This window comes from Lepidochelys kempii, chromosome 22 (assembly GCF_965140285.1).
Source record: "Lepidochelys kempii isolate rLepKem1 chromosome 22, rLepKem1.hap1, whole genome shotgun sequence".
NCBI lineage: Eukaryota > Metazoa > Chordata > Testudines > Cheloniidae > Lepidochelys > Lepidochelys kempii.
Window position 1 is genome coordinate 20231176 of NC_136401.1, and position 14223 is coordinate 20245398.

The 14223-nt window shown below is 40.0% G+C and overlaps 1 protein-coding gene across 7 annotated transcripts in view; it reads right to left on the reverse strand.

Annotated features, from left to right (window-relative positions):
- The window catches only part of CADM1 (cell adhesion molecule 1), a 289265-nt gene that overhangs the window by 43847 nt on the left and 231195 nt on the right, over positions 1 to 14223 (reverse strand). For 4 of the 7 annotated variants that reach the window (XM_073320760.2, XM_073320758.2, XM_073320757.2 and 1 more), the window contains exons 6-8: positions 11031 to 11130; positions 6033 to 6205; positions 1056 to 1121 (exon numbers count right to left, since the gene is read on the reverse strand). In XM_073320760.2, the coding sequence (XP_073176861.1) occupies positions 1056 to 1121; positions 6033 to 6205; positions 11031 to 11130 (339 nt within the window). The remainder of the gene's footprint in view (positions 1 to 1055; positions 1122 to 6032; positions 6206 to 11030; positions 11131 to 14223) is intronic. The other 3 variants (XM_073320762.2, XM_073320759.2, XM_073320763.2) reach the window with 1 other exon arrangement.

Below are 14223 nucleotides of genomic sequence, written 5' to 3' on the forward strand. Positions count from 1 at the left end.
ATTTAGCTGTAAAAATCACATGGGAGCAGGGGTAGGAATGTAGGATAGTTAAAGTCGGCTAAGGCACAATGGTAGTCACAAATATAAATAAAACGTTATGCTGCTTTATGAAGGGAAAGGAGTATAATACCGGAAATAATATGCCACTGGACAATTGATGGTACATTCTTATCTTTAGTATTGTGGTCACTTTGTCACCTCTATCTCTAGAAAAAAAATATAGCTGAAATAAAACATCCAGGAAAGGGCAATGAAAATGAGCAGAGTATTGTAGCTGAGCAGGGAAAAAAATCAGAAAAACCTCCCTTTTGAGAAGTGACTGGGAAGACAGATGTAGTTATTGTGAAGAGGAGCTTTAGGTGAGATGATGGATGGATGGATGTAAAATAATGAGTGATGTATTATGGACAGTTGGGTGTTCCTATTTACCTGGTCCCAGAATACAGGAAAATAGGAATTCAAAATTAAAAGGCAACTTAAAAAAAGTGAACAAAATATTCTTTTTAATATTAGAATAATATGCATAATTGACTGGTGGGCTCATATACAAGAGCTAGGTGGTGGTGTTATTCTTGCAGGATATTGAGGTAGATAGCTTGTTTTGTTAAGTTTCAGAACTAGATGAAACATTATGAATAAGAATAGCACTTGTAATCACACCAGTTGGACAAAGTTACAAACAAACTTCATGCTTCCAGGCATAAATAGCTCAGAAATTGATATCGACTGGGGTGAGCAAGATATTTAACACCCGCTCCCCGTGTTAGATGTACTATAGGGGTGTTTATACCTTCATTTGAAGTATCCAATATTAGCCAGCAGTCCTGGACTAAATGGACTGTCAGTCATGTCTGACATGTCAGTTTCCATGTTCCTAGAACATCTGCAGTAAGGACTGTCCAACTTCCTGAGATGATAAACACACCAGTACATGAATTGTATATTATGAAAAATAAATATATTTTTTTGGTTTTCCCCCCCTCCAGGCTTCTGTTTATAGACATAAAAGACAATACACATTCAGGACATTTCCAATGGTTATGAAGGTACCATACCTGTGATGGTGGTAGGGGTGGTGGTGGTGGTGGTTGTTGTGGGAGGAGGGATAGTTGTGGGGGGATCTGGATAAAAAAATAAAAAGGAAAATAAAAAGGCAAATTAAGAAAAACAAGCAGAACACAACAATGATCAACAATGATAAGAGAGAAACAAGGACACTGAAAAGCAGCATGGCTGTTTGAGGTCTTTATTCCCCTAAAAGCAGGGGGCAAATTTCCCACCTGGCTTTAAAGACAGAACCCAGCTGCTGTAAAGCGGTATAGCTGCGTTGATTGCAATGGAGCTACACACAGACTTATGCCAGCAGGACTCTGGCCTGAAATTTCTCTCTTGTTCTGTCATTTATAAATGCTAAAAAAAATAAAAACCTATCACAGATTAGTCATTGATGGGGGATAGAGATGGAATGGGAGAGCTATAAGAAAAACAAACCACAAACTTCCTATGACAAGGAGGACAATTTGCTATGTACAAAGACAGACAACGGTGCTGTGTCATTTTTCCTACGTTTATATTTGAAAATTCTGATGGGGAAGGGGGGAGTTCCTGCTGCGCTTAACAGACTAAATATCCACAGCAGATTGAGTCTCTCATTTGCTTTTTCCAGAACTGTTAACTTCATTATTTTTCCTCCATCGATACATCTCCACAGGATGTAAAACTGCTTCTAAGCTAGTAATAAATACAAAGAAATGAGAATGTCACTATTAAATATCAAGTTCGAAGCATGCAAGATTTTACTGAGACTTTTTTTTAAAATAAAGTCAATATCTTTATCAATATTTTAATGCTGCCCTAGCTTTTGTTCGTATCACATCCTGGATGGAAAAAAACAAAAAACTAGAAGAGATTTTTTTTCTTTACAAAGAATTTATAAAAGATACTCGGCCTGTTAAAGCCACCAAACAGTGCTAGGCTATACAGTATAAAATATTTATACCATATAGAGTATTATATCTTCACAAAAGTTACTTGGGGAAGGAGGAAAGATGAGAAAAGATGTGAAAGAAAAAATTATATGTATATCAATGCCCCCAAATGATCAAACTGAATGTGTTAAGTAGTCAGCAAGACTTTGAACTAAGGAATCATTCTGCAATAATAGAGCATGAAACGGTTCATAGTCTTTTGATTTTAAATTTTATCTAAAGCATGTCAACTTTTCATCACTGACACATCTGCTACTCTTTTATCTCCAACTGAGCTCTCAAATTCTCTAATTAATACATCCAAACTTTAATTATATGCTGCACCTTTATTGTGTTCAGTACAACTTCCTGAAAGTTAAGAAACATTACCTTGGAGTTCGCTTCATTGTGAAGTCAGCTAAAGGAAAATGATCATTCATGAAGAATGTTTTTAAACATTTTTTCCTTCTCCTGCAGCTGCAGTATCTGGGTCCATTTCTTTATTAGATAACTTCTTCATAATCCGCCTAACTTGGGATACTACACTGATGTTTCTTTATTACCAGTGGAGACAGAGCAAAGCATGAGAAGAAAATCACCAACCTTCGTCACTGAGGATGAAAAACTGAATTTTGTGTTTCACTATCTCTACCAGGGGAAACTGCTACTGACAGTTTCGTCCCTACTGATTGCGGGAGATGATTGTCTAGTCTCATGTGCTAATCACACTAGAGATTTCTAGGAAAAGTCTTTGGTCACTCCCAGTGTGAAATCAATTTTTAGGTAACAACATTTTCAGTTTGTATTATCTTGTATGTGATTAGACAGCCTTATAACACATCAGCAGAATACAAGGGGGGTGTTAAGGACAGTTCCCCACCAATCACTTCGCAGGTTCTTGCTGCTAGAAGTCACTTTAGACTAAATGCTATTTAAACATATGTGTATTTTAATTTTATAAGGAGATTAATCTTGATGAGGTGGAGTAGGGCTGACATGTCAGATGGTCACAGCTCTTCTGCACTCATCACACTCTACTGCATCAGATAACTATTAAGGGACTTGTTAAGACACTGAGTGATTTGACAGACTAATCACCCTATTTTCTTATTCTCTCTCTTGAGGTCAATTTGGTGTTGGTACAAAGTCCTGTATTGACAGCCCTGGAGAATAAGTCCTACTTATCCATGGAACAGGTAGGGAGGTAAGCAGTAGGGAAACCTTTTAATGCATTTTGCACTTGGCTTGTAGATGCAACTTCCTCGGGTCAGTTTCCATGCTGAGAAAAAGATGCCCAATGTGGTGATAGCTTATGAGGCATGAATGCTTTATTAAGAGGTGGACTCAGACTGTCGATGCATTTCTGCACAGGACACAGCATAGTATTTGTATTCCTTAATGCTGAGCTGGGTTAGATTTGAACCCGTGCACTAGAGAAGGGAGCCATGAGCAATCCACTTTCATAAGACCAACAACTCTGAATTCCTGGGCTGCACATGCATGGCCTCAACAGACTTCTTTATACAATCTAGCTTACTGAGCTGGATTGGGACGCTCCTGATTTGACACAATCTTGACATGACGGGATGTAGAACAGTTACTTGACCATGGACCCCCAACAGACTATGAAAGCAGCTAATCATGCCTATATGGTGGTCATATGTATGAACTAAGGGCACAGGCTAAAAATCTTTGGAAATTTTTATTTCTCTTAAAATAATTTAATTGCAGTCTTTTCCTGTGAATTAAATGTGCCAATGAGAGGTACAGCACTGCCAGCCCTAAACTTCTTGTTAACACAACAGACACAGCAAAACCAGTGACAGTGTGTGCTAACATGAGCTCTGAAAATTTCACTCTTCGACCATGTCTAACATTCAGAAGGGAGTTCAGTTTCCAGAGCACATTGAATTCTTGGCCTGAAACTGCAAGAGATTCCAACTCAAGACATTCCAACTAGAGCTGTTTCTAAGGGAAGCCCACTAGGGACCGGACTGAGACCAGTTCATTTAATATCTGCTAAAGTTTGGTTAAAATTCTCCTTTACAGGACAAGTAGTATATGAAGCGACCCAAGGAATGGAAAGTCATTTAATTGTTGTTTTACTATATTGCATAGTTCTAGTTTCATATGAACTCCTTAGTTATGATGTTTAGGACAATATACAGAACGTGTGATTGCACTGATGCAATAAGCATGAGCCTTGTTTCACGTGTTCTCATGTTGTCATTTAGTACGGAGAGTTTATTCCTTCTAGGGCTGCAAGGTCATGTAGCTGTTGATCTAAGGAAAAAACACTGGTGTGAATGCATCCCCCACCTCACCAGACCCAGAGAAGAGAAATGACTCTGAAATATGGATGTGTTTCTTATGAAATAAACTTCCATTTTAAAAGTAGAAGCCCTTTTTTTGGCACTTAAGGGAAAAATATTGGAAATGTTCAGTATTTGTTTAATTCAGCCGTTTTCAAACTGTGGGTCAGGACCCCAAAGTGGGCGGTGACTCCATTTTAATGGGGTCGCCAGGGCTGGCATGAGACTTGCTGGGGCTGGGGCTGAAGCCCAGGCCCCACTGCTCAGAGCCAAAGCCGAAGCCTGAGGGCTTCAGCCCGGAGTGGTGAGGCTCAGGTTACAGGCCCCGAGTCTGAGGCTGAACCTGTGGGGCTCCTGTTTCAGCCCCACGCCCTGGGTGGTGGGACTCGGACTTTGGCCCCCCACGCTGGGCAGTGGGGCTCAGGCAGGCTCAAGCTTCAGTCCCCCCACTGGGGTTGTGTAGTAATTTTTCTTGTCAGAAGGGAGTTGCAAAGCAATGAAGTTTGAAAACCTCTGGTTTAATTATATCTTTAGACATACATTTCTACAGGGGCCTCCCTTTCTAAATGCTTAAAATATTGTACATGTAAAGCAATGCTTGTGTACGAAAGTCAGAAGGTGGGCACTCTAGCTGCCTGATCTGTGCCAACACAAAGGATTTTGTGCTGTATTGTTCCAGGCGGAGGGAATATGAAGTAAGTTTTAAACCAGAGCAAGCTTCCAAAACACAATACCAGCACAATCTTAATTGTAATAATTCAAATTACATCACTTATCAATATTTGTGAGAAGTCAAGGGGGTTTTATAAACAGTCAGGCTTGACAACCACTGGCTCTCATGCGGATCTCTCCTTAGAGCCTGTCCATGCCACCTGCACACACTAGGGGTGGCAGCATTTATATAATGCAGATGAAAAAAACCATGCATCTTCAGTCTTCCTAGAGAACTAGCCTTTAACATGTAGCGCAAGGGAATGGTTCATAATTAGATTGGCGATCATTCTTCAAGTGTCTACTGAATCTTCATTATATGCCCGACCTCCATGACAAGAGCACAACAAGGTTAAAAGTGATGGTAAAATAATGCAGAGGAACTGAAGAATTAAAGTAGGTACTTAATAGCACTTTAGAAAGATGCTGAGGCATGTTTTAGTGTCTGTTTGGCAGCCATAGATATGTTTAAGACATCTCATTCCTCCAGCTTATTTACTGGTTTGTAATTATCTGGATATGCTTGCTGATTCTTCAGTAATTTAACTTGCTAAAAACAGAGTGGAGAGAAAATCCTGTACCATTGCTGCAGACATTACACAACAGATTAGATAAGACACCATGGTGAAATGAACTAGGGAGCAGTCCTAAAATATTCAGCACTCTCAGAGGATAACTTAAGCCCACCCTGTCTCCCACGAGCCCCTCCCCACAACCCCGCCAGCTTCTGCTCTGGCTTTTTCCTGCACTGCATCTTACAATCCATCTCACCTCCACGGCAAGCTCACAATGACAGCTCCAAGAAGTCGTCACTTACTGGACTTTGAACATAAGAGGCTCTGCATCTGAGGCTAGCATCGGGGAAAAAAGAGTGAAGGAAATGGTTTCCCAGAAACCCCAAATATAATGAGAGGATGTGTCAGATGCTATCAGAAATTCTAGCATTAAGCAAAATGTTTACTTTTTCAAAAGCTTTTAGAGAGTGGTATGTAGCAATTATGTGTAAATGAGTCTAGTAGAATGGTGTTTTTTCCTCACGTACCGTATACGAACAGCATGTAATCCGCAGATGATTTCCCCACCGCATTTGAAGCCTCACAGCGGTATGTACCATTATCTGTTTTGTTTAGGTTATTAATGAGAAGGTTTGAACCCGACACTACAACGTGTTGAGGCATCTCATCATCTACTCTTAACCATTTCACTTCCGTAGGCCTATGCAGGAAGGGGAGAAAGAAACAATTGCATTACTAATTCCGACAATTAAGTCGGTATTTTCCACATTTCATCCACATCCAAATAGAAGATCACATGACAGACAAAAAGACACTGTAAGGAAATGACATGAAACTCTTGATCTTACTGAATAAGACACACCGTTTAGTGGATGCTTCCTTCATCTGCTTTTGAACCACTCATGTCTCACATGCTGAAGCACTTACATTACTTACAATTTATCCTATACCAATTGGAAATGATTCCCTGGGAGTAATCATTTTTTTGCCTTGCTCTGCTGTTTCACAGCAATCCAAGAAGAACAGACTTCACCAAAAGATAATTATCTCATTAACTGGGGAGGGGGACCCACAAATCTGAAGGCTCGAGGCCGACAGTCAATGGGCTATACTTGCGTGTACAGTAGCCCTTTAAAGCGTGAATTAAATTTCAACAGCATTTTATTGTGAAACAAACATTAATTTAACAAAATTGATATATTTTAGCAAGTTTGAAAAGCTTTGAAAAGGGATATAGTTGACTCATTTGCAACATTTTTGTCTCTTCTGTTTGTTAGAACCATTTTAGCAGCTGGAAAATAACATTACCTCTTCTCCCCACCCCAATTACCTTTTTTTCCATTTGGTAGTCCGTTCTCTTATCTGTTGCAAATGGAACAACAATGAACGTAATAGTTACGCAGCTCAGGGAACAGGCAAGTTTCTACAGAGTCAGTCGCAGGAACAACTGTTTTTGTAGGTCTCCCAATGGCAGTAAGATTATTACTAACTTTCATTAAACATTCAAAAATACATCAATACAGTATTTGGAATCAAGGAAAAATTCATCACCATTCTAAGTAAGAGAAAATAATATTGTACCTCCTAGACAACTGAAGAATAATGCTCTTCTGACGAGTAAAGGGAAAAAAACCAAGCAAACTCTAGAACATTATCTAAACAGAAGTGGGACAACACACATTTCTGATGCCAAGTAAACAATTGAGAAGCACTGGCTTAAATTTTCCATTAATTCTAACAGTCTCACTGGTCAGTGACATATCTATGAATCAGGCATTGTGTCGGACTAATAGATATTCAAATCATAGTAGGGTACATTAAAAACTTTAAACTGTATCTAAAAAAAAATAGTAATTGTGTTTGTCACCATGACCCAGTGAAGTAGCTTAAAAACTTAGTATCGCATGTGCCAGCCTTGCAGGCTGTGGCAAATGGGCTGCTTGAGGATCAGAAGTCCTGCTTGACAGGTGAAACACTTGGGCTATGTCTACACGTCACAGCTTTTAGCAACACAGCTGTGTTGCTACACCATGCTGCTAAAAGTCACGCAGCATAGCTGCTGTTTGTTGGCTCTCCTGCCTAAAAAAACTTCCACCCTCAACAAGCAGCGTTTGTTCACACAGGCGCTAGTCATGGCAAAACTTTTGTCTTTCAGGTTTTTTTTTTTTTTTGTAAACACTCTCTGAAAGACAGACGTTTTGACATTCAATTGCCAGTGTAGATGTAACCATAGTGGGATAACAGGTGGGACAATATTTAATAGCAAATTAACGTTATCCTCTACTAGGCATTAGGTTCCACAGTGTTCCCCCCACCCCCAAGTAAGGAATTTGTGATGTGTTTAATTTACTCCAATTTAGGTTTTCAATGTAGGTCATGAGGCATTTGAGATCCTTCTCAAAGTTGGCTTTGCCTTTTGGAGTAAAAGATGAGCTCCTAATTAGCCTATGATGTACTTTTTTAAAAAGCTTTTTACTCCTGCAGAGACGGAAGGAAAGTTTGGATTTTTTTTGTCAAGAGCAGAAGCTCAAGTTTTGGCTGGAACACACTGCCTTCACACAGTCGCACACTTACAAAGGAAGAAATATGGGCTCGTGCTTAGAATAAAGGACTAATGTGGTAGTTGACTTCCGAATAGAACTCTCAGTTGCTAGGGGACCCTGAGCTAATTGCTTGGTTTGGCTGTGCTTTAGTACCCCAGCTGTAAAATGGGTATACCTCTATCTACCTCCCTCGCACAGGTTTTGGAGGACTTAGCAGTTTGGAAAGTACTTCAAGATCACTGGATGAAAGATTATGTAGGAGGGCCAAGTATTCTTAAGGCAGTCGGACTCGGTGGGATAAAATTAGCTAGGTCTCTCCTACTGGAGAGCCAAAAGAGGGCGTTCATGCCATTTTTGAGGGTCCCACAAAAGTTCGGGCTTTTCATGATGACCAGGTGATGGACTTTTGTAAATAAAATAGATACTGAGAATCTTGAGACTGCCCACCAGGTAATACAAATTTATTTGAGCATAAGCTTTCATGAGCTACAGCTCACTTCATCGGATGCTTATGCTCAAATAAATTTGTTAGTCTCTAAGGTGCCACAAGTCCTCCTTTTCTTTTTGCGAATACAGACTAACACGGCTGCTACTCTGAAACCAATTTTAATGGAGTGGCTTCTCAGCGCTTTCTGAAAATCAGGCACCTTATACAGTGTCCCAAGTGGGACAACGAAAAAATTAGACACCCAACATCTTATTCTTTTGCCATAGGCTTGTACATTTCAAGCTTCCAGAGGCCACGAGAAAATTCTGACAGACAGCAAACTTTAATATCGGGCAAGAGGGGTCAGATAAATGAATTCTACTGTTAAAGGGGCATAGTTAGAGTAATTAAAAATGTTATACAAAATATATGCAGATTGTAAACTAATGGGACAGCAGCCATATCTCCTATGAATTTATGTACAGTGGTGGCAATTTGCACATTGAGAAACGACATAATTTCCTTACGTGTAACACCTTAGATCACTAAAATTGAAAGAATTTTGCAACTCTTGTTTACTTGTCACCATTTACATTTGTTTAGTTTTTGGTTTTGTCTAAGTTTAGACAATGAAAATGGACTACTGTGTAACTAAGCACAAAAAGATAGTGTCTAGCCTTATTTTTCAAGTTCTAATGTAACTCCACAAAATCACGTTTAGGTTGCAAATATTGCAGGGGAATCATTCTTTTTTTAATAATTCCACTAGAATTAAAATATCAAGGAAACTTTCCTATTAATATTATATTTTTGAAAAATAAGCTTTTACGAAAATTATATTTTGGGAACACTTTGACCTGGCAGTTACCCTTAAAGGCTATATTTTGACATAAATGCTTTCAGATGCCCAGATAAAACTCACTATATAAAAAGAGTGTTACCATCATCATATAGGCACCAACATAAAATTAGACAGACTGGGGAAAGTGTCTGATGGGGTACTGCAAGTTTCAGGGTTACTTTCAGTCTTACTAATGAACACAATCATATGGAAAAGGGAGTAAACCACATGTTCATTAAGTTCACAGACGATACTAAATTAGGAAGAGCTGCAGTTACCAAGAAGGACAGAAAAATACAAAGGGGCCTAAGAAGATTCAAAACATGGGAACAGAAATCATAAAAAGGAGATTCAACTGGGAATATGCAGATTAATATCTGGGGGAAGGACTCAAACACAAATGAAGAATGGGGGAGAAGAAGCTGGGAAACAGTAATACTGAGACAGATTGAGGAGGGATAAAAGGTTTGACATGAATTTAGAATGCAAGATGTCGGTAGGAAGCCACTGCATTTCTGAGCTGCACATCACGGCCCATGGAGACAAAACTCCCAATCTACGTGGTTCTAAAACAGCTATAATACTCGGAATAACCTCTTCAGTTCTGGACAAATGACCAAAAAATGGCAGGGAGTTCAGAGAAAGATAACGAAGATGAGGAGAATAACCCTACATCTACACTATCAGCCAAAGGTGAGATTCCCCAGCTTGCATGCCTGTACCTGTGATAGTTCCATTTGATCTAGAATGAATATAAATGATAGTGGTACCCTGGGGCAGTGGTGACATGGTGCCCACCAGTTTCAGGAGTGTTTCATGGTCACTGCCCAAGCTACACTACCATTTATAGTCACATTAGCTCTCATCGAGCTGCTAGGAGAACATGTATGCAAGTGGAGGAAAAACACCCCTAGCTTGTAGGTTAGACGTAGCCTAAGAAAGGGAGGGACTGGGCTCATAAGGAAGAGAAAAGGCTAGGTTACGAGATTAATAAGAGTGAGTCAACATATTAATCTACAAAAGCACGTAAACCCAAAATGGAAGAGGAATTATTTAAGGAGCCTACAAGGGTTCACTTAGAAAAAATGGCATGAAAATAAAGGGGAAAATTTAGACTTTGCAATCAGGAGATTTGTCCTGGGGTACAATCTATTAAACTGCATAATAGCATCACAAGGAAAAAAAGGTTAAAATCTTCACTGCATAAAACACTGAAAACTATACCACTAACACCCCCCCTCCCCCCGCCTGGATTTTGCAGATTCTTTACAAACCAATGGCCATCTAAGCCATTCCCTGAAGGAAGGGATGTACTGTCATGTGGCATTCATAGCGAAATTCACTTTGTTTCCCTTTGTGTGAGAGAGATCTTACTGCCAGTGATGCCACAAAGCACAGAGTTGCTTCCTATGTGCCCATTTGTGAGAAAGCTCTATTTAGAGCTTTGAAAGGAGACATTTTCCCCCTATCACTTATATCAAAATGGATATGGGTTAAAATCAAGGTCTTAATATTTTAGTTGATGTCCAGATTCAGAGAACATTCCCCTTCAGCACTCACTGTTTTCATGGCTAAATTATTTTCTCTGCAGAGTATCTCATTAACTTCCTACAGTAAGGCAGTAGGCAGAGAGAGAATGTGCAAATCACTTTTCTGTAACATGACATAATTGGTACTGGGTGATATGTTCAAACCTTTGAAGTGCCGAACTTACTGTGGCTTTCCAAAAGCTGTGCATGTCAGTTCGAGTGGCTCCCCTTCTCTCGTTAGGCCTTGCAGTGGGTAATTCTGTAAAACCCGCACTTGAGGCTTATCTGCATGACAAAAAAAACCCCACAAACTGTTTGACAAATTATCTCATTGAGCAGAATCAGATTTGCATGCACCTATAAAGGAAAGCCTGGCATCAGTACTCCAACCCTTGCCACCTTCAAACCATTCATCTAATCAGTAAGTAGATTCAGTATTTTCTCAAATTAAATGGACTACCACCCCCAAAACGTGAGACACAGATAAGAGCGTTTCACACTAACTGCAGCATCACCATTTCCTGGGAAATGCATTTTGTTACATTGAAGTTTATCTCTGAACTCACTCAAGCTAAAAGGAACTCATTTGCCTTCATGCTGAGGTGAAACCAGAGAGATTTGTCGTGCTCAGAATAGATACATTCGATCCTGTGTCATATTACTGTGTGACCACACTTTGTGCTGCTGCATATTAATATTTTCGGCTCCACTGGAGGCACTTGTGCAAAAGACAGAAAAATTATAACTGCTGCTGCCTTTGTTTGAGCAATGCAAGGTTCTTTGCGAGTCCAAATGAAATTAGTGCAAGTCTCAAAACAAACACAGGGGAATAAAGCGTTTATGCCGAAGGACACAGCTCAGAAATCCTTCAGAAAGACCCTGTAGGAAAAAGGCCACAGTCTGCAATTAATAAGAAATTCATTGCCTTCAACAACTGAAACAGATTAAAAATGCAATCTCAACTGTAGCTAAAACGTAATGAATGCAAAAATCAATTCAATACCATATATTGAATAAGCCATATATTTTTTTAGAAAGTTACTCAGCTGTAAGAAACTGGGGAGGGCAACAACTCGGTATGCATAAAGGTTGAAACAATTCAAACGTTTTTATTTTGTTTGAGAATCTCTACTGCCGATACTATTGGCTTGCTGCCTTTTATTAACACTGTTTAACTCATTAACATGCTTCCTATGGAATCATGGAAATAAAAAAAAATCCATTGCTGGGTTTAAGAATTTATACCCTCATAATTTTCAGTAATGAAATAAAATACACTAGTAAATCCTCTCCTGAGATAGCTCCACAATAAATGCTTTTTTATTAATGAATCCCCATCTCATAGATTTTTCTTGTGACTAGAAAACCACAAGACTAACTGTTTAGAAAAACAGCCTCATTGTGCTGGTTTACCAGGTCACAGTAAGGATCTGCAACATTTTAGAGGTGCAAAATGATCGTATACTGGATAGTATAAAATATTTACACACTTGAAAACACCAGCTGACCTTCTAGTTACATGGTTTAATTTGTGGAAGCTGCGAAGTAAATCTGTAAGAGTAATTGGTACATATATTCCAGATATTCTTATCAATCATTCATTATTGTTATCATAACAAATCTTCAGACTGAAATTTTTATGAAGAATTTATGGTCTCCAATAACTGTACCCGCTATTAAACATTATATTTAAACATGCCAAGTAGAGCCCTGCATCCAATTTGTATCTGCATCCAATCTGCAAAAATGGTCCATGGATATAAATCAGACATCCACAGATTGCCGGGCTCTAATGCCAAGTTCCTAGAATTATGTAATTAATGAGACCTGCAGTAGTACATTCTGGGGCAGTTACTGCATGCCTCAGATAGCAATATCAGGCGTAAGGCCAACAACAGATGGACATTTACTACCTACGTACAACAAAACTGCCCTGAAATGCTCATCTTGGCGCTGCTTTATATCATTATACAGTGAGATTCCTACATAAAAATAAAGATGAGTTGTTCGAGCCACACCTACACTACAGTAGTACAGTACTGGTAGTCAATTATTTCTCGTAATCTAAAGCTATTTCCTAATACACTTATAACTTTTCCAGCGGCTGTAAAAAAAACAAAAACCATACCCCAGTAATTTTATAACGCACCTTTATTAAGCTGAATTATTTCAAAAGCTTAAACACCAGCCATCTAAAGGACGCCCTGCAACGACCACCAATTTGAAAACTAACCAACCAACCCACCTTTACTACAGGGGTGGCCAACCTGGGGCTCCGGAGTCACACGCGGCTCTTCAGAAGTTAACATGCGGCTCCTTGTCTAGGCACCGACTCTGGGGCTGGAGCTACAGGTGCCAACTTTCCAACGTGCTGGGGGCTGCTCACCACTAAAGCCCTATCTCTGCCCCCACTCCATCCCTTCCCGCCCCTCCCCTGAGACTGCTATACCCTCGCTCCTCCCCCTCCCTCTTAGAGCCTCCTGCACACCACAAAGCAGCTGATCAGGAGGCGCTGATCAGTGGGCGGGAGCTGATGGGGGGCTGCTGATGTATTAGTGTGGCGCTTTGGCAATGTACAGTGGTAAATTCTGGCTCCTTCTCAGGCTCAGATTGGCCACCCCTGCCTTACTACAAACCATTCTGGATTTGACAAGATTTCTTTAAAAGCACTCATGTAGTGTGCCTATAAAATACACAAAAGTAGCCTTTAAAGAGACCAGGATGAGACTTGCTCTCTCTCTTGTTGGTAGATTAGTTTATGCCAGCCTGACCACGCACAATGTTCCGTGGTCTTTAAGTCAACCGATGAAATGAAACGGAGGACTTGTGGCACCTTACAGACTAAAATTTATTTGAGCATAAGTTTTCGTGAGCTACAGCTCACTTCATCGGATGCATTCAGTGGAAAACAAATTAAATGAAATGTGCTGTACATGGAACATGTGGCCTCCCTAGAGGTGACTTGTCGATAACTCTCTGTGTCTGGGCCAGCGACGGTGTTCTCTGAATAGGGTGCCTGTCCGTCCAAGTGCCAAAGAGCGCAGTCTAACACGCCTGTGATGCTGATAATCCTGACACACAAGTCCTAAGGCTGTCTCCACTTCTCACCTCTTTACATAGAGCCATGCTGCTTCCTGCCTCCAGGGTGCTGGAACAATTTGTATAGTGGGGGTGTTGAAAGCCACTGAACCAAACTGTTAACCCTGTGTTTGATGGAAACCACTTCAAGGCAGGGGGTGCAGCAGCACCCTGAGTTCCAGCATCTATGCCTGCCTAGGTCTAATCCTAACTATTGCAGAAATGGACTCAGTATTTCCTCTTTCCAAAGAGCATACACACAGTAAAGAGCACGTCTCTTTCAGAGGAGACCCTGAAACA